This window comes from Podarcis vaucheri (assembly GCF_965113315.1).
Source record: "Podarcis vaucheri genome assembly, chromosome: 5".
Lineage (NCBI taxonomy): Eukaryota > Metazoa > Chordata > Lepidosauria > Squamata > Lacertidae > Podarcis > Podarcis vaucheri.
Genome location: NC_138763.1, coordinates 65,205,988 through 65,227,626, shown reverse-complemented (window position 1 = coordinate 65,227,626; position 21,639 = coordinate 65,205,988). Strand labels below are relative to the sequence as shown.

General features: G+C 39.8%; 1 protein-coding gene across 8 annotated transcripts in view; it reads left to right on the top strand.

Moving 5' to 3' along the window:
- Window positions 1–21,639, top strand: part of CPEB3 (cytoplasmic polyadenylation element binding protein 3) — a 75,097-nt gene that overhangs the window by 17,990 nt on the left and 35,468 nt on the right. For 4 of the 8 annotated variants that reach the window (XM_082224930.1, XM_082224931.1, XM_082224927.1 and 1 more), the window contains exon 3: window positions 13,790–13,949. The exons of 2 other annotated variants lie outside the window; for them this stretch is intronic. In XM_082224930.1, coding sequence (XP_082081056.1) covers window positions 13,790–13,949 — 160 coding nt within the window. The remainder of the gene's footprint in view (window positions 1–13,789; window positions 13,950–21,639) is intronic. 2 more of the 8 variants (XM_082224928.1, XM_082224929.1) reach the window with 1 other exon arrangement.

Sequence of the window (21,639 nt, the reverse complement as noted above, 5' to 3'; positions counted from 1 at the left end):
TCCATGGGCCAACCAAAACTTGTTTTATAGGCATGTTGGATTTACCACTGCCTTTTCCATAAGCATATATGTCACCTGTAAATGTGTGTTGGCACTGTGGAATATAATAGGCAACACTGAAAAACACAGTCTTGTCCTGTCCTGTGATGGTGCTATTTTGGTCACAGGTTATCATTCTTTTTAATCTGCTCTTGGGAAAACCTCTAAAATTTTCAGGTGCTGGTCTCATACTCAATTATATCCCAGCACTGTAGAATCTGACCAGGAGCAATGCAATTGGGTTCTTTGTCCCCTTTTGGTGGCCAAAAGTATTCTAAGGAATTCACCACAGCCACAATCATTCAGTGATCACAAGACTTGTCAACTCTTGCCTAGCTTGAAAAAGTGACCTTTGGCAGTAGTAACAGATACACAAGCACATTTGGTCTTCATATATAGTACTGTTTGAATCAGGTAGGGTTCATCAGCCTTTCTGGACCAGTGGACACATTTTTAACTTTGAGAGTGTGCTGTGGATGCCAGTCACAAAATAGCTGCCATGGAAGTGTAGCATAACAATAAATTAGACAGTACAGTCCTGGCAAAGCTTTTCCCATAACTATATTTCCATACTCAAGCCATGACTGTACTGTCTAATTCATATATGAAGACCAAATGTCTGAGTGCCTGTGCACCTGCTCCTACCTGCCCAAGGCCATTTTGGTTAAAGGCACTAGAACCTGGTTTTTCTCCAATACCAACCCCTAAACCAAAGCCTAGACTGCCCCATTAATCACAGAGACGTACTTCTGTGTAGACAATTCACTGCACACTGAATTGTTACTAAGTGTCTGGTCTTTAGCTCCTGTGCAGCATGAGACATCCTAATATTCTTTGCAAAGTTTTCATATTTGCCTGGGGGGGGAGTTATTTAACATCCATCTACATTTAATTGTGTAGTATTATTTGCAGAAAATAACTTCTAGGGACCTACTGATCTGAGATGCATCAACGGCAGGAAAGTTTCATCCTGGTTGCTAGTGAAAAAGGAAGGAGGGCAAGCTACAGATTCCAAGGACTAGAAAGTAAGACAGGAGCAGGAAAAATGCACTAAAGAGGAGGATAAAACAGCAGCTCTTTAGGACGCCGGGGATTCCTATTGCCTGATGTCCAAACAATTATCAATCCCAGCTGTGACTTATTTGATTGGCTAAAAACAATGACAGATGGGAGCAGGCAGCCTGGGTCATTTCACAGAAGTCACTTAGAAAGGTAGTTGCATATTTTTCTTCATAACTTCCTTTCTAGGAGGGCTAGATATTTATTTCTCTTTAAAAAAAAGAAAGAAAAGGGGGGGAGTAAAACTCCGCTGTGCCCTCCGCTGGGGCACTAATGATGGCCTTCACAAATAAGAGTGTAACCCTATGACATGGAGGGTATAAGTAGCATTTCAGCTGGAGACCATTCCCTACCCCTTGCCTCTTCTCTCCCCGTTTTATAATTGTATGACAGTATATTTATGATTTTGCTTGGTTTGATTGTTGCTACTGTTTCATCTTGTGTTCATTTGTATTTTTACAAAATGAATACTAAAAAAAACTCCTATGGATTTAAATAAGTGTGCAAGCTGTCATTGCTGGGAGAACAGCAGCAGAAATACTCAAGGATGCTATTATTAGTTTGGTTTGTGGTCCTCTGTTCTGTTTGGTCAGAATTTCTGAAGTATATTTGGTGGGTAAAAAGTGCTTTATACTTCTCATCTTCTATTAGCTGATGAGATAGGTCAAGCTTCAGAAATGGTGACATGCCCAAGGCAACTGAGATTTGCAGTTGAGCGAAGACTTGAGCATGGGTCCTCCATAGGTCACTTGGCACTTGTCCACTTCACTGCAGGGTTAATTAAACTGGAAAATGAGTTTTTATATTGTTTGTGCCATTTGTGCCTATTGCACCAAAATTCAGTGTCACATTCTAGCGTGGGTTCTCTTATAATTTTGTTACAATAAAATATTTATTGTTCACATTTTCCTATGCTCAAAGACTGTAGGTTGCTATGTAATTCATTTACTTCTATTTAGCTGAAAATTGTCATAAAATTAAAAATATTACATACAGTTCAGGTGATTTTAAATTGCTCCTTTTCAAACTCTTTTTTTCTGGTTCCATGTTAAAATAAGGAATATCTGAAGCAGCTTTCAAATGTTTTTCAGAAGTCAAAATGTGTTTTAAAATTATGTGTGATGTGTGGAATTTTATCTAGACTCTTGCAAGTGCAAAAACAGCCAAAGGTAATATCTGTATACCAAAATCTGCATTGGATCTCTTCCATGCCCAGAGGCACAGTCACCTTCTTCTGTTTACCACTGAAATAAAATAAAGATCTATTGCAGCACAAAAGCTTCAGAAGCCATGCAGAAGATGAGCAATTGCTTATTCCTGGATCTATTGATCAAAAACCTCATCTTTATGAAAGGCATGTGTGATAAGGAAATACAGAGAGAGAGAGAGAGTTTTTCTCTTGTCACCTAAAAGTGTTTCAGTCACTGATTGGTTACTGACTTACAAGTATCAGAATGCAGTAGAATCTGGTTTGAGACCCTTCCTTTAAACACACTTCCTCATATTCCTAGAGGTGTATACCTTTCCTATAGGAGCCTCTAACTTGATCAAGTAGGATAAGCTACATCTGGGCATGTTGTTGACTTAAATGTTGAAATGGACATTGAGGATGAGGTTAAATCCATGTTTCTGGAGCATAGTGTTCCTTTATGTACTGCATCCTCCAGATAGTGCAAAGTAGATGGACTAGGTCACATTACTTTGTAAAGAGTAGTTTGTATCATAAATGAAAACATTATAGGTTGGGGTAACCAATGCAGTGTCCTTCAAATGTTGGTTGTTTACAGTTCCAATCATCCCTGATCATTGACCATGCTGGCTGGTGCTGATGGAAGAGGGGAATCCAACAACATCTAGAAGGCACCATGTTGACTGTACCTAGGCTAGTTATTTAAACTGATCATACAGTGATAAAACTGAAGCTTTCAAAATGTGCTCTTTGATCCTAGTGCAATTTCTTGGGTGTGTGTGGGAAAGCATCATGGTTAACTGACATTGCAGATGTTCTGGTTGTACTTACTTAAACGCTTAAATCATACTGTTTCAGGATACAGACTTGTGTGTACTTGTAAAACGTTAGCAGATATATTGAGAGTAGATATATGTTTGAATTCAACACTTTTTAAAATTGTGGGTTATAACAATAATAGGAATAACCAGAAAAATATGTATTATTTTTCACTGCTTATGTTGATAAACTCTTATGTCCCTGTAGCTTTTGGGATTTCTCTTCTGGAGTATTTCCTGTAGTTTATTGGCTTGTAGGAGTTTTGGATGTTGCTACTAAAATAAGAATAGAATAAATTAACATTATGTTGAATCAGAAGGGTTAGAGGTCTTAAGATGTTCTGCTGCTTTGCCATCATAATAAAATATAAGTAAAATGTACAGCAAAGGTTTGCCCTGGCGTATGCTTTTGAAGGGGGAAACTTCTCATAAGTAAAAACTTCTGATTACTTCAGGATGATCCAAAATTTACTTCACTGGGACTGCATTTGAAGACTGATTCAGCTGAATCAAACTTCAAATTCTTAACCCTGTTAGTTTTAGGACTGTAATATCATAATTATATTGCTGGTTGTCATATGGCATTGGAGGTGATAATTTCAACTATGTTCTACATCTAGTTGTCACGAAAGACTTCATGCAACTGAGCTGCTGCAGAAGAAAGTGGCTTCTTTGCTCACAACTTCATCATTACATGATGACACTTCTTTTGTAGCTCCGGCTTGAACTGTGATTTTTATTTAAATTGCTTAAACACAATGAGAAGATGGATGCTCACATAATGAGTATTTTCCCACCATGAAAGAAAGGAAAAGCAGGCACAAAGCCCTAAACTTTCCAGGAGTTCTTACCTCCTCAGGCTATCCTTAGAGCTCTTCACCTGCTGCAATATGGGATGATATTGGAATACTAAGTGGGTGGGCTTCAAAGAGGGTGACAACTCAGAGTTCCTGCGTGTGCATGAAATAACAATAATGTTCACATTATTAGGCCCCAGGTCAAAGTTATTAATATGTGATGGGAGCAGATCCACAACTGTATAGGGAAAGGTTAGTGTGTTTGATTGTAAGAGCAAAATGGGTGTGTGGATGTTAAATAGAACACCCCAACTTGCATTTCCATATTCCACCGCCCCCCCGCCCCCTGCCCCCCCCCGCGTAACTTTTCTGTTCGCTGTACTCTGAAACCAAAAGTGAGACCAGCTGAGAGAAAGTGCTTGGGGAGGACAACAGAGAGTTCAATGGCTGGCAGTGGTAGGTATTTGCAGTTTTCACCTGTATGCCCCCTTTTCTCTTTAAATTGCTCCCAACTCCTGCTTTCTACATATATTGTTAAAACTTTGCCTATGAAGCCTACTTAACATTGAGTCTTCTGAGTATTGAGAATCAACAGAACAATTATGAAATAAATGAGTTTCGTCAGGGCAACTGAGCAAAATCATTTGCTTGCTGAGTAAAATTCCAGAAGCAGAACATTTCCAGAAGTGAGATACTGTAATATATGTTTCTATAGATTTCCCCCACCACCACCACCAATGAGTTGGAAAATAAATGTACCGTATGTTGGGAGACAGCAATGAATATTCATAATTTGAGGACAACATATTGTTGAGCTTGCATAATTAAAGTCTGTAAAATATCGATATGAGGTCACCCAGACAGGCTGTGAATGATTACTTGAAGCCTCATCAGGGTCAGTCTACAATATTTTAAGCTCATACCATTGGCTTTGTGGTGGCCAAAACCTATTTGGCTTGTAATTCATGTTCTTGTTAATCACCACTACCACCCTGCTTATTTTTATTCATTTTAAGACATTGTGGCATATTTTGGCAAAGGGCCACTCACGTGACTCATTAATGTGCTGCTGCATCCCAGAAACTTGCTACATTGGCTTGGATTGTGACCTAGTTGTATGATTTGTGACGTGTGCCTAAACTGTTGTAGTAGCATTTCTTTGCTAACAAAATGGGTCACAGCTTCGCCAGCATTAAAGATCTGTTATTTTTAAGCCAAGCTATTTTATAGTCCAGGAATCTACAGATTCAAATAACATTTCTCCTTCCTTGTCTTTTGAGCTTTTTAAACTGATGGCCAACTTTGGTATAACTTGTTCTTAAATTTTGAATATAGAAGTAAATTTTACTAGTTTTAGTCAATAGAAGTAGTCATTGGCTTTTTAAAATAGATTCATAAAGCAGAATGTGTGAGCAGATTTTTATCTGAAGCTTGGTGCTAAACAAAATTTAACTGTAACCTAAATGCCACAAGTTCTCAGTCGATCGTAAAAATGTCTGCAGATAATTTGCTGGAGTGCAGTCATAAAAGTAAGAATAATGACTTCCACTTTCTCCTTTGACAAAAAAGGAAAGTACTCTATAATATCTTTTTAATCTCCTGCAGAAATAAGTGGTGTTCATTTTTGAACTGCTGGGTTAGGTGAGCTAGGTTAACTGTAGGTTTCTGTGTGGTGGTATACCTCTTAATCATGGAATGGAAAAGCATAGGTTTTTCAAAATTGTTCAGCAAGCATATTATGAAACTGTATTTGAAATATTGTAAACATTAACTAGAATGAAGTGCTTGAAATATCAGTTACAAAAACCTGCAAGCCACGGCTCCTACAGAAAGTAAGAGGACCAAGAAATGTGTGTATATCAAAATCACTTTGCTCCTAGGCTCTAACCAGTCCTCCTGATTCCTAGGCCTCTGACAACACCGTCCTCTTCCTGTTTCTGAGCTCTGTGGAAGGGGAAGCCCGCTGCTGAAATAAGCATTATTAAAGTTTGCTAATGGTGGAAATTTCACCCCCTCTCTGCTATCTAAGTTGCCAGGTGAATTAAACATGGAAATTGACTGCTAGGCTAGGTCATACACAGCACAGATACACTAATAGAGCTTGAAGAATAACTGCTAATGGCTTGGGGATCAAAGAAACAGACTAACAAAAGAAAACATTTATTTACAATGTATACCCTAATTTACTTCCACAAGTTGGGTTATGCTGAGCTGTACAGATTGAAATCTCAAGTTGCTAGATCTTGATGAGGATTTGTCTTTTACTTCCAGTCCCTTAAAATATCACTGTCACCAACAGGAGGTTGGAGAAATAGTCAAATGTTCCTGTGCATTCTCATATGAATGTGTGAAGTCTTCCTTGCCCTTGGGTTACTGCTGAGAGCTAATTTTTCTCATTTGATTATGGGGCAAAAGTTTCCAATTCCTGGGAACTTCCTCTGGGCTAAAACAATTATAACACAGAAGGGTTTTTGTTGCTCTTTTTCTAACTGTGTACAGCAACATAATAATGCAGTGTGGTCACATAGCAGAAAATCCTCCTGCATTTGCTGGATTGCTTTTTAAAAGCAATAAAAAAATGATTCTACTGAAAGTTACAAATAATCAAGTAAAATTCTGTATTTCACTCACTCATCGGTGAAGAAAGAAAGAGAAGGTATAAATGTTAATTTTCTCCTTATCTGACTCCAAGATTTTATAAAGGGTAGGCTAATATACAATGGCTATACTGAAGACATTATTCTTTTAGGCCTTGTTGAAGAAACTTTGGGGCTTGAGTGTCCTTAGTCCATGGGTGGGCAAAAAGTAGATCAGATGTAGTAGGTATCTAGGCCAAATCAAATATCTTTAATACGGTCAATGACCAACAAGGGTATCTAGGCCATTTGCAATACATCTCCAAGTGTTTCAGAGCGCAATTGTAGCAGCAACAAAATAACTTTTTGTTAAAATAACATTTAACACCTAAATTAGGCTTCTGAAATGAATACATCTTGGGGTAGCCAAGAGTGAACTTTAGTGTTGGAGGAGTGTGTGCTCAGTTCACTTCTGCTACTGGTAGATCTTGAGTTATAGCAAAAGACAAAGTAAGTCTGACAAGCCTGAAATCTGCTCACCGCTGCCCTAGTCACCCTAGCATCATGGGCTTTTGGTGGCTCAGTGCAGATGCATTTTCTCTCTCTTTTTAGCATACTGCATTTTCAGGAGTTTCAGGAATATATGTGTCCTCAGGAAGCACATCCTGTGTGTGTGTGTGTGTGTGTGTGTGTGTGAGTGAGACAGCAAAAGACAGCAAAAGATCTATGTCTTGCTTCCACCTACTTATGTTTCTAATAAATTCTGTGATCATAGTCTACATGTCTCTAGTCAATTAGTCATTGGAATGCTAGTAGCATAGGTAGTTAGAAATTGGGAGTCTTCCAGTTGTTATCCTAAGTGAGGTCTCTTGAAACTAACTTGCCATTCAGTTGCGTTAAACTAACTCCAGAGTATAGACAATACAAACCACAAATTAGTTAAAATAACAGTAAGAATGTTTCCTCAGATACCTTCAGGGTGAATTTTATTTTATTACAAAGCAATTAGGCAAATTCATGAAGGACACTGTTAACCACAGTACTGTAGTTCAGTGCGGATGCACTATGCCTCAAAGTACTGGATGCTGACGGAAGCAGAGGAGGAACATAACTTTCTTGCCTTGTTTCCAAGTACCTAGACATCTGGTAGACTATATACAGAATATTAGATTTAGATTACTGTACTTTAGTCTGATTGTGCAAGACAATTTGTACATTCTTAGCATGATGTTTGATTGTTGAATATACTATTCCCTCCCCCCGCCACTTAATCTTCAAAAAGCCCTTACATTTGTATTTAAGTCAGGTTGACAGGAGGCATATATATATATATATATATATATATATATATATATATATATATGGTTTTGGTGTCTTCGGGTGTCTTCCCGTGTAAGAGTCGGGGTGTCTGTGCGACGTTTCGACGAGGTCTCACTCGTCATCTTCAGGCTGGTGCTTTCGGCTTCTTGTTACTGGAACAGAGCAGAGTCTGGTGTTTGAGTTCCTATAAATACTGTTGAGGGGTGTGGTGTATAGCCTCCAACGTTCTGGGCAGAGAGGAAGTTCCTAGATTAGTGTGCCTTTTCTTCTTTTGTTCCTTAATTACTTGAGGGATATCTTGGGTGATTTCATGAGTGATATTCTGACTACCAAGCAAAACTATCAAATCTACTCCAAGACCCTACCTACCAACCTATAAAAACAGATCCCACCACCTATCTGGAAAAAACCACCAAATCCAAAATAAAAGCCTCTCCTATCAGTGAAGAAATCCAGCTAAGAATCATCCCCAGAGAAAAATCATCCAGATGCCCCAAACTCTACGGTCTCCCCAAGATACACAAAGAAGGAACACCACTCAGACCAATAGTCAGCTCCATAGGCTCACCTCTACAAAATCTCGCTAAATTTCTCGCTAAGCAACTTCAGCCCTATGCAGAATCCATCGCTTCACACGTTACTAACTCCTTCCAGTTCATAGAAACAATAAAGAAGCAATACCTACATCCCGATGACCTACTTGTGAGCTTCGATGTTGTATCTCTCTTCACTCAAGTGCCCATTAATGAAGCCTTGACAGCCATTCAAAACAAATACAACCCCCCCCAAATACATCCTGGACCTGACCAACCACTGCCTAACCAACACGTACTTCATCCACAATGGACAAAGATACAAACAGATAGAAGGAGCACCTATGGGATCACCCCTCTCACCGGTCATCGCAAATTTGTACATGGAACACTTTGAAACCAATGCTTTAGACAAGTCAGAACACAAACCCAAACTTTGGCTCAGATATGTTGACGACACCTTTGTAATTTGGCCACACGGGAAAGAAAAACTAGATAGCTTCCTCACACATCTCAACAGCCTACACCCCAAAATACAATTCACTATGGAAATAGAAGACAACAACCAACTCCCCTTTCTTGACGTCCTAATCTACAAAAAACCTGATGGCTCCCTAGGACACACTATCTACCGGAAAAAAACACACACCAACCGCTACTTACATGCACAATCACACCACCACCCTGCACAAATAAACTCCGTAGCCAAGACTCTCATCTCCAGAACCAAACGCCTGGCTGACAAAGACCACTTGACAACTGAGTTACAGAATCTCTCAAATGTGTTAATCGCCAATGGATACCAGAAAAACAGGGTTACGAAGCTAATCCAAAAAGAAACACCCCCCAAAAACCAAGACACAGAAGAAAACAATGGCATGGCCCTCCTTCCTTATATCAAGGGCACTACAGACAAAATCAGCAAAATCCTCCATAAACACAATATCAAAACAGCCTTCTGCACCAACCAAAAAATAGCCAATATCCTCAGAAACCCAAAAGACAAAATCCAGCTGGAAAACCAAGGGGTCTATGAAATACCCTGCAAAGTCTGCCCAGCCACGTACATTGGACAAACAAACAGACGAATAAATGCACGTATCGCAGAACACAAGAATGCCGTCAAAAAAGAAGAAAAAACTTCCTCTCTTTTCCAACACATGAAAGAAACAGGACACGAAATTAATTTTGCAGATTCCAAATTGCTCTTTAACATGGAACATCACCACAAGAGAATAATCATGGAAGCCATCGAGATAGAGAAACACCCTCACAACATGAACAAGCGTGACGACACGTCCCGCCTGCCAGACATCTGGAAATTAGCCCTCCCCACAAAAACCGACACCAGAACCAGAGGCACACAGAACGCCGTCACCAATCAACCACACCAGACCCAAACCCAGACCCTCTCCACAGACATATTACAGACTCCATCCAGTAGCCAAACTATAGTGGCACCTCCGGATGCTGCACCCCCCTGCAATCCCTACACAGATCTGGCTGGCACAAGGCACAAAACCACAGCTCGCCCCTATACACGAAGCCAAGCCAGAGCACAACTAAATGCAGCACAGCCATCTTCTCAGAAAAACTCTTCACAAGCTCAAGAGGTCAAGACACGAAAGCTTTAGCAACTAATCTACACTTAATGACCCACCCAGTGGTATTCAGAATATCACTCATGAAATCACCCAAGATATCCCTCAAGTAATTAAGGAACAAAAGAAGAAAAGGCACACTAATCTAGGAACTTCCTCTCTGCCCAGAACGTTGGAGGCTATACACCACACCCCTCAACAGTATTTATAGGAACTCAAACACCAGACTCTGCTCTGTTCCAGTAACAAGAAGCCGAAAGCACCAGCCTGAAGATGACGAGTGAGACCTCGTCGAAACGTCGCACAGACACCCCGACTCTTACACGGGAAGACACCCGAAGACACCAAAACCTGCATTCCTGTACCCGTGAAAATCTACGAAAGCATATATATATATATATATATATATATATATATATATATATATATATGCAGGTTTTGGTGTCTTTGGGTGTCTTCCCGTGTAAGAGTCGGGGTGTCTGTGCGACGTTTCGACGAGGTCTCACTCGTCATCTTCAGGCTGGTGCTTTCGGCTTCTTGTTACTGAAATGTCGCACAGACACCCCGACTCTTACACGGGAAGACACCCGAAGACACCAAAACCTGCATTCCTGTACCCGTGAAAATCTACGAAAGCATATATATATATATATATATATATATATATATATATATATATGAATGACTAGGGGATGATCAGAAGGAACAGAGTAGCTGTTGGCAGATGACTCCAACACAGAGTTGACAGTTCCAGTGGGCTGCCCATCTGGCAGCAAGTGACACATAGAGTACTTCTCCTGCCAGGAAATCATGGGGATAGATTACAAGCCTCTCCATTTTGTGCCAGATAATGACTTTCTGAGCATACTTTCTTGCATAAGGAAACACCCACCAAAACCTTCCAGTCTTCATTGGAGCCCTCTGCCCGTTGCCACATCTTCCCCCTTCCCCCAAGTGAATGTTTTGTTCTGGGTGTGTGTGTGGCGGAGATAATCGCTGATGGTGTGTTGATGTGGAAGCATAATTGAGATAGGAATCTGTTTGAAATGAGCTATGCCTGCCTTTTATCTGCTTGTAACAGGCCAAACATGGGTGTTAGTAAAGTTGAGCACTCTGGCACTGCATGTTTGCCCTGTTCTGGTGTTTATTATTATCCAGGGGTTTAAGGAAATCAAAATGGTTGGGTCACTTATCTTCCATTTTTAAAGAGACTCCTGATGATTAACGTTATTATTGGATGTTACATTTCTTTGTGAAGTTCCGGAAGTTTTAGTAGGCAGGAAAGCAGTACAATATGAATAAAGCCATTACCTTGAATGAGAAATTTCTGAAGATATGAGTATTGTTTAAAATTATTTAAACTTTATCCCTTGTATATTCATGTATTTTATCCCTTGAAAAGCAACTAAAAGGATAATATCCTTGAGGAAAGGTGTTGGGTATGACTCTGAAATAGTGTCCATTCCTTTGCCTACCCTTCAATTGCTCTATCCAACATCCCACTCTGGCATAATGAACTTGGGTGGTGAGTACTGAAAGAAATTGAGCTAGAATGGGGCTTTCAGAAACAAGGGGAACATATCAGCAAGTTCAGGGAAATCTCAAAGCCCAGTAAAATGGGAGGAATAAATCTGAAACAACCTGGATTGAGCCTGTATAGTAGCTAAACAATGAGAAGGAAAAGAATGGAATAGTCTGTTGGAGGGCAGGTATGGCTAGCTGATGGAACTCTGAACTGGAGCACTTCAATTAGAAGGTAAAGTTACAACTTATAGTTGAAGGTCCTACTTGTAGGGTCCTACTTGTAGACATAAAAGTGACCTACTTCATAGGTGTCAGCAAATTGCTGAGAATTTATGTAAAGCAGTTTGAGTACAATGGTTAATATTGTTCTTCAGTGTACAAATTCCCATTAAACTGTGAATCTTTTTTGGTGATACTAGAACAGACACACATAATGAGCTTATCTTACTTGAATGTTAGGAAGTAATGGAATCACCCCACATTACCCTTCTGATCCTTATCATAACTGTTAATTAATTCACTTGCAGAAGAGAGAAAACGTGCCATATTCTTATTGAAAAAACTTAGAATATTTTGCAAGCAAATTTTCTGAGGCACTGAAATTACTGGACTCTCCTCTCCCTCTGTGTCAAGTCCTTGTGTGCACAAGTGTACTGTCTCTGGATCATGCATGTGAACAAGGCCCACTTTTAGTTCTGCTGCCCACTCATGGGTTTTCTCTCTCCAGTGGTGTAATGCAATCAATTGTCACATTTTGGCTGTGCCAGGGACACTTTATCTGAGACTACATATTTTGCTGCTCCACTTAGTCAAGAGAGCTAGGCTACTACCAGCTTGAACACACTTGGAAGTCAATTAAAGTGGATCTGTGTTTAGGGTTATTGTGAGAATTAGGTTGCCATCTAATATTTTTTTTTTGTTACAGGTTGGTCTGGGTATATATGGGCTACACCTCCCAAATTTCTTTTGGGTAAAAACATAATTTAAAATATCAGTATAGAAGCTTCCATAGGAAAGAGACAGTATTTGTTGTCATCAGCTTAATTTTAAACGGTCTTCAAAAAAAGAGTATGAAAAGGCTCTTGGATATGGATTAATAATTGATTCTTTGTGCAATGCTTGCTAACACTAAAAAAAATAAAAATAAAAATCAGCTGAAGCTGGCAAGGATTTTAGAGAGGCCACTGTGTGCTTCTTAGTCTTCTGCTGTGCTTCACTGCTTTTATCTGTTCTCAAGTTGTTTGCACAATCTTGCTGTGCCCAAGGGTTTTGTGTCAGAATAATTGCCTTATTTTTGCAAGCAGGCAATGCGAAGCTTCTTATTGGGTGCAAATGGTAAAATTTTCAGGGAACACTGTTTCTGAGCGAGGCTGATTTCCTCTGGCTACCCTATCTCTTAGTTTTGCGTATTAAGATACCAGGAAATGTAAAAATCTACCTTGCACTGATACATTATTTACCTTCTAGCAAGCTTAATGTGAACAGCAATAGGATTAAAACAAATTTAAGGGAATTTTAGCTTTGAATCTCAAGAACTACAACGTTCCAGTCACAGAACAGACCCTTTCTATCTACTCCTGCCTTCTGCAGCCTACTTTGCCCCACCCCCAAGCTGCGCTTGAGTGTCAGAGTGGCATCTGGAATAGGATTTTTATTTATTTGCACGTTTGATGAGGCTTGGGGGAGGAACAACAGGCAAGGCACGTCAGCAGAAATCCAAGAGCTTGCATAAACTCATATGATCATAGAATTTGCTTTATTCTAGATCTAGGGTGTATAAAATAGATTTATTTATTTATTTAGTGCAAATTATGCTTCACATAATTTGGATGCCAATTTCTAAATCTCTCTAAATAAACAGAAATAATTACAGTACATCTTGTTAGTTCTTGGTCTTTGTGGCTTAATGTCTTTATTTCTCAATCTGTGGGGGAAATGGAAGGGATATGTGGAAATCGTTGTCTTAGATGTGGATTTGGTTCCTTCCAGATAATGTTGCAGTAGAAGAGGAACATTCATTATAGTTTTATTCCAGCATTGATTCTGACATTCTGAGACCTTTCTGGTTACTCACTTCAATAAGCTGTCAAGTTAAAAAACTGTGTCCTTTTTTGCAACATTCACACTTGCCATGATCAGTTGCATTTATAGAAAAGAGGATCTTTCTCTTTACATGTTCTGCACTCAAAATGTTCTGAAGGACTTACCATATTGAGCTTTGCATATTTTGCTAATTTTACAATAAATTTGTGGTGAGTGGGAAAAGTGTTAAGTGTTTGCATTATTTAGTGATGACATTGTAACGGTCCTCTTATTTTTTGTTTTTTTCCTAGGACCGGAATCGGCCCTATGATACTTTTAACTTGCACTCTTTGGAAAATTCATTAATGGATATGATAAGGACTGATCATGAGCCTCTTAAAGGTAAACACTACCCTCCCAGTGGCCCACCAATGAGTTTCGCTGATATAATGTGGAGGAATCATTTTACAGGTTAGGAATATTCATATGTTCATACTCACTTTAAAAGAAAACAGCTTTTTTTGCTGCAATAACATTTATGTTATACTTTTTGCTAGTAACAAATTGTTAATATGTTTTATGCTACTCTTTGGCTTAAAAATCTCAGTTAGCTAATTAAGCATATAGTGTGGTTAATGATGCAACTGGATGCTAAATAATCATGATTTCTTTAGAGGACTTTTTTTCTTTTACAAAAAGATCTTAGACTTTCAACTTCTAATTTTTAAATCAATGAAACCTACAAAATTGATAATCCAGTTATTCTGTTATGAAATGAAGAAGAAGAAGAAGAAGAGTTTGGATTTGATATCCCGCCTTTCACTCCCCTTCAGGAGTCTCAAAGCGGCTAACATTCTCCTTTCCCTTCCTCCCCCACAACAAACACTCTGTGAGGTGAGTGGGGCTGAGAGACTTCACAGAAGTGTGACTGGCCCAAGGTCACCCAGCAGCTGCAGGTGGAGGAGCGGAGACACGAACCCGGTTTCCCAGATTACATGACTACCGCTCTTAACCACTACACCATACTGGCTTGGTTGGGTTGCTAATATTTTCAAGTGGTTGTTTAAATATCTACCCATAATTATCATGTTTCCAATGTGGATACAAATCTCAAATGGTTTGGAATTAGGGGGAAAGAACGATTACATTTTTAAAAAATCACTTCTTTGGTTGAGATAATGAAATATTGATATCTCTTCAGCTGAGAAGACCAGGCTGTTCTTTCAGCTCCAGTGATAAAGATTAAACTACTCCTAGCACTCATCATAAACTATGTGAGTGACTGGTTGGGGCAGCTTTTAGTTTAATAATTCATACTAATGTCTACTTCAACATCAGTCTCGCCAGTCTTTAGCTAAATGTGCCATATAGCTTTTAGGAATTACTTAACAGAGAGCAATGGATTTTGTTGGGGGGGGGGGAAATTTTATCACAGATATTTAGTGCACAAATTTTGAGCAATATCTAATTGCTTATCAAACTTTGGAGATCAAGCAGTTTGTCTGGGATCTAGACTGATCTTGTATTTAACTGTCCAGATGGAGCAGGAAATGGATTTGCATTCATTCCAAGCTCCATGGGACACCTAGGATATATTGGAGGTCAAAATCATCAATTTAGGTTGATTGTAGGAAGGCTGAAGGCTGGGCAAGTGAATATGGGAACTGGTACTCAGAACAGTGAAGCGTTTTCATCTTTCAGCCTTTTAATTCCAGTGAAGTTCAGAATGCAAGCCTCAAGTAAAGATCCTGTTAAAAGGATTCACTGCTTTGGAATTACTTGTTCAGCTGAAGTGAACTATTCCTGCAATGCCATTTTGACCAAATGTTTTATTTACACTTGTTTCCCACAATATTTGCATAAACTTGTTTGAAAACATTTACTGTATTTCTGTGATTTCACATAACTCAAGTATAGTTTGGGAATCCAAGTGTAAGTTCTTGTGTTTGAATGCCACCCCCCCCATCTTTGACTGATAGGTTTGGAAGGCCAAGTTTGAGGAACTTTCAGCTGCATTTGTTGGCCTCAGACTGGAAAGATGTAGCTTTAACCTTCTCTTTGTTTTCTTACAAACCAGCCACCCAAATGGCACCACGTGGGCCTGTTTTCTTTCTATTCAACATTATGTGCTTTCTGTATGTTTCTAAAAACAATTGGCTAGCTTTCTTCTTCTTTTTTTGAGGGAATAACTGGGGGGTGGTTTCTTACAGAAGAAAACTACATATACCTGAGCTTAATGGGAACTTAGACCTTTACAGCACACCTGTGCCTCTGAAATGCTCCCCCACAAAAAAACATTCCTGCACATAGACAGCAAGTGTGCCAAGAAAAAGACCCCTGGAAATGGTTTCCCGTGGACACAGACATACATATGAAAGATTTGAGTATTGTACTCAACCTCCTATCAGCCCCAGCCAGCATGACCAGTGATGATGGGTGTTGTAGTCCAGCAACATATAGAAGACCACAGGTTTCCCATTCCTGCTTTTGTGTCTGGTGCAGTATGGCCTAGGTGCTGCTGTGTTATAACAAACTTCATAACGAACAGCTCTCCTACGTATCTTGTAAAGGCAGTACTAGAAAAAGTAACATCAGAATTAATTTAAATACTCAGTCTGAAGTTGCAGTACACTTATTTGTCCTTGAATAAAACCATGTGACATGTCTCTGCAGGGGTAACATGAGAAGTATTCTATGTCTCAAGGACTGATTTACTTTGCATATATGTGTGCCAGATGCTTGAGGCAGCTTTTAATGGGCTGTTATGATGTCAAACTCAGTAGATATTTGTACATACAGTGTTCCAGTACTCCCTATTAGGCATAAAAATGCAAATGCATGTTTGAAGAAACATGGAAAGTTGATAAAAACCTGTGCATATACATTCCATCCTTTTCTAAAGGGGTGTCTTTTAGCTTGGGAGTCTTTCACAGAGACCAGTTGCAGAAAGGCAAGAAAAAGTGCAGTGCAGGCGTGTGAATTGGAGGACTAGTTTTGGTAGAAAGGTGGGATAAAAATAATTTGAATAATAAGGCTGGCTTTAGTATTGGCCTACTAACTGGACCTTAAACAAGTATCTGAGATGTTTTGGAATTTTCGTAGCAAAGGTATCAAACTATGATGAAATAAGAGGCATTTGGGGAAAGTCTGTAGCAGTCTGTGCAGTAAAAATATGCTGGTCTCTTTCTGCTAAAATAAACTATTGTGTTTGAAAATAGACGATATGAATGTGTGCTAGCCAGTTCAGTTGTCCTTCTGTCAGATAAATGAATCTTGGAAGGTCTGCTTCATAGCCATTAAGTCTTTTCAGATAAAATGTCAGCTTGCCACTGGGCACTGTGAAAAGCTTTCAACACCTATTCTTTTATGAAGTGTCCTCCTGACTTGACTTCTGGTTCTATTCTTTATACAATTGTGCCTGAGTATAGCACTGATCTTGCTGAGCCTGTTGCCTTCTCTGGAACACAATTCCCACTAGTCAACTTTACATACTGAGACAGAATCTTTGCTGCAACTTATGTTAAATGAATTTCCCATGTCTCTTAACTGTTGTGTTAAAGACCTAGAAGTCGTAGGAAGCAGCTTTGTATGATAACATATATCACCATATAGAAGCTTTTATTCTTCTGGAACTAAAGGTCTTCTCCAGCTGCTTGGCAAACCTAATTCAAGCACCATATGTGTCTTAATAATCCCAAAGGCCAGAGAAGAGCAATTAAGGTCTTATCATAAGCTGACCAGTTATGACATAGGTAGTTTAGACAGTAACAATTCAGTATTTACTATGATTTTTAACATAATAATTATTTATTAGAAAAGACTTGATCATTATCATTGGCCACCTGCTGATGGAAGCATGTGGACCACTGGTTCCATATCTGAATCTGCATTTGTGAAGTGGGGTGGGGGAACTGAGTATCATGTCCTTGATGTGTATGCTTTGTTACTTAGTCAGTGGGCACATTATAAATTGCCCTTTGCTCTGAACAGATGCAAATGTCTACCAGCCATCACTATTGTTAAACTGTAGCAGATAGGTTTTCTAATGAACTATAGAGTCGTAAAATGTATGTTTTTTAAAAAGTCTGGTTATGTTTACTTTCATTTTCGCCGAGTCATGTACCGTATTTTTCGCTCCATAAGACGCACCTCCCCCCAAAAAAGTAAGGGGAAATGTGTGTGTGTCTTATGGAGCGAATGCAGGTGGGAGGCTCTTGCTGGAGCCGTGCGCTCTTTAAAGAGCTGCGCCTAGCATGTGTGCTGCTCTTGTGGGCTTGCTCTGCTAGCTTTTCAGCGAAGCGGGAGGAGGGACGGAAGGGGCTCCATGTAAGGGCTCCCTTTCATCCCTCATCCCACTTTGCTGGGAAGCCAGCAGAAGAAGAGGCACTGCACAGCTATCACTCTTGCTCTGGTGGCTTCAGCGAGAGCTGCGCAGCAGGAGAAGGGACGGAAGGGTTTAAAGCAAGAAAAGCGAGAGCCATTTACATGCTCTGCGCAGAATATATTTTTTCTTGCTTCTCCCCTCTAACAACTAGGTGCATCTTATAGTCAGGTGCATCTTATGAAGCGAAAAATACGGTAGTTGTTTTGCTCAGCAATATTGACACTGCTGGTGATTCTTGTTTATTGTAGTTCTCTGCATTATTGAGAACCAGGCAGCTGAAGTGCATCATGATAAAGATAATGTTAAGGGAATGAAATTCAGTATTCCTGTAGGAATGCACGAGTTCTCTAACCCAAATCCAGTCAGCTGAGGTCACGTGGCTGGAATTACACAGTTGGCTGCTAACTCTTTTTGGCTCAGTACCGCTGGGATTGCCTGCTAAAAAGCAAAAACTAAAGAGGGCATTGTGTGCTGCAACATAATGTTTATATAAAGTGTGTTTGAAGTCTCTCTGTTTAGAATATTTCATTTATGAAGAAGAATGACCTCTTAGAACTTTAAAATATTTTGGGGGTTTTTTCAGGTACTGTGAGCCAAATACAAGTTCTGAGGCAGTCAAAGTTGTTTTACCTTCCCTATCTATGGGGAATCTGAAGTCCAATATAATATTGTACACCTTTTAAAACCAGTTTGCATACCTTATTTAAGCCATTAAAAAGTTTTCTATTCAAATATACTGTAAATATACTTAAATTCCACATAGATTCCTTTAAAATATAAGTAGTAATATTTAAATTATAATATATATAGAAGTATTACTGGTCAACATAGCAATTTAATTTCCAAAATCTTGAGTTTTTCAAGGCTGCACCCTTCATGTTGACGGCAGAAGTTTAGAACTATCTTGTTGATAAAATTTCAGATGCAGTACATCTGCCATAGATTTAATCAGAATATATATTTTTAATCTGGTAGGCAATGTATGTGTAACTCATTCATGCTAATATCTAAACAACATTTTTTAGGAGTAGGTGGATGGATAGGTGTTGTTATTTTCTTTTATTTTTGAAGAATTTGCAGTCTTTCAATCATGCTTAACAACATGAGAGAAAGCAAACAGCTATTTTGCTACCATTGTACACTGGCATGAATTATTTCTTCCTCCTGTGCTTTGAGCTGCTTGAAGCCTTCAAGTAAAGTAGAAGTGGGATTTGACCCATCTTACCATTACTGCTTATGTTCTCTTAAAGTTAAACATAATGAGAAACTTGATGCACATGAAATTGTTCACTCTTACCTTGGTGCCTCTGGAGTGGAGAACTATAGTCGGACTTACAGTGCTAATACTGCAGTTTCTCTTGAGCCATGCTTATACTGAATCATAGTTTTCGCCATAGGAAGTTTTGCTATATGAACAACACCTTTGTCAAAAAAAAAAAAGAATATGTGCTCTATAGTAGAGGACATCAGCTAATACAGATACTATAATCATTTTCAAAAATACAATTTTGTTCCCTAGTAGTTCTTGAAATAAACCTAATGATTTAAGTAGGGCTACTGAGAATAATAAAATGTTCAAATCTTAAACTGGCAAAAAAAAGTTCTGGTCTCTACTGGATACAAATGGCTGCTTATAACTCGGCACTTCGTTTTGGCATTTTCTAATGGATCTTCCTCCTCTACTTTTTCTCATCACTTCCCCTTTTTTATCTTTTTTAAGCTTGTAAGCATGACAGCAGGGCTTGTGTCTCATTTTGCCAACAGATGTTAGCCTCTTTGGCAGACCTTTGTCTGAAATGTGGGAAATAAATGATTCAGACTTGTTGCAATTAAGCACGTGCCTTGTGGTGAATTAAAGTTGCCCCAAGTAACTGCATGCAGGCCCACCACTGAGGGAGAATACAGGCGCTGTTGGCACAGCTCTCTGCTATGCTTTCTTGGTCAGGAAAATCCTGTCCCCACACCACCTCCCAGTGGCGAAGCTGCATGCTCCAGCACTGGGGGCGGAAAGCAGGTGGGGGCGTGGCTGGTGCGTGTCCCGGGGGCGTAGCATGCCACCCATGGGGGTGTGGTGCGTGTCCCGGGGTGTGGTGTGCATCCCGGGGGCACACAGTGCGTGCCTGCGGGGGTGTGGCGCCTGGCACGGTGGGGGTGTGCATCGGGTGTCCAGGACACAGCCACGATGGTACCCTCCCCGATGGTGCCGGGGATGGTGCGCTCCCCCCTTTCCTCCACCAGTGCCTCCTCCCTGGCCGGAAAAATAGGGAGCGCCAAAGCCAGAGAAGTTGAATGAGGGGAAGAATAAGTGTTATTGACCCAGTCAGGGTTGGCAATAACTGCCCTGTCATGATTTGCAAGCTGAATACCATACATGATGCAAACATTTCAACTGGTATACTTAAAGTTACTTTGTCCTTAACCACTTTGAACTTGAAACTGAAAATATCAACCAAAAAACACAGCTGTATTTGTATTAGTTTCAGTCAGACGTTATTACTACTGTAGTCTTCTCCCTAAAAGCTAAGATTCTTGGTTACAGCTAAACTAAAACACAGAATGCTGACTAATATTATATGTTATTGAGATATTTTTGAAACAGCAGTAATTACTAATTCTATTGCTGATCAACTTCTCAAACAAAAATTAATGTGAAGTATTTTAGTTTTAAGTTATTCACTCAAGGAGCTGAAGACCGAAACTATCATGTGTACTTTCCTATTTAGAGCTCTTAGTATTGTAAGAACAAGTATGCGTGGCTGCTCATACAATTTGACATTTTTGCTTTTCTGGGAAGGTAGTTGTCAAGAGAAACTTAAAAATAGAAGGCAAAGGGCAGGTGACAAAATGTCACACAGGCAGCACCTGGCAGAGTGACTGAATGAACACACACACACCCCCCAGATGTCACACTCTTGATTCTATTTTTATATCTGGTTGAATAGCACAATTCCAGCCTCAGCAAAGGAAAGGAGGAGAGAGATTAAATATGCATTGAGAGCCATAATTCATAGCATGCTCATTTATTCACTCATATCTAACCATAAAACAATTTAAATGGTTGGGTAACCTTTTATTGCAGTCATTATGCTGATAACTATTTTGGCAGACATTTGTGTGCCATATGGGATTCTTCTGCAGACATAGCTAGAGATTAGATTGTATTCACATGCTGTTTCTTGCTTGGGTAGTGTGCACACCTCCCTTCGGGGAATGGGTGATTGCATATTGGGTAGAGGGCTACCCTACTATACCACAGTGAGAAGCCAGTATATAACTTGCTTGTTGTTCTTGGAAATGGATATCCCATGAATGAATATGAAACAATGTGGGTAGCAAATTCCAGTGAAGGTGCCTTTTTTCTCCTTCCAATGTCAAGTGAGGCTTCTATTAAGATTTTTTAAACTGCAGCAGCAATAACAGGCCCATCTGCTTCATCCAACCAAGTTTCTGTTACACATGCCAGGTCAAGTCCTCTCATGGATGGCAGTGGTCTTATGAATCATTGACCTTTCATTGCACAGCAGCACCTTCAGGTCATGTGGGTATCCCTTGCTGATTCCAGTATCCGTCCGGACAAGACCAGACCTGGAAGCAGGGATAGTCCTCAAATAATGACTAAACCTGCCTCCTCAGTAAGGACATGGTCTGGTCTTAGCGTAACTCCTCCTCCTACCCATGATCACTGAGATCGGTTGTCCCAGTGCACCCCCCTGCCCCATGGAACCTGCCCCAGACATTTTGTTGGCTGGGACCCACTCCCAGGCAGCCCTGACCCCT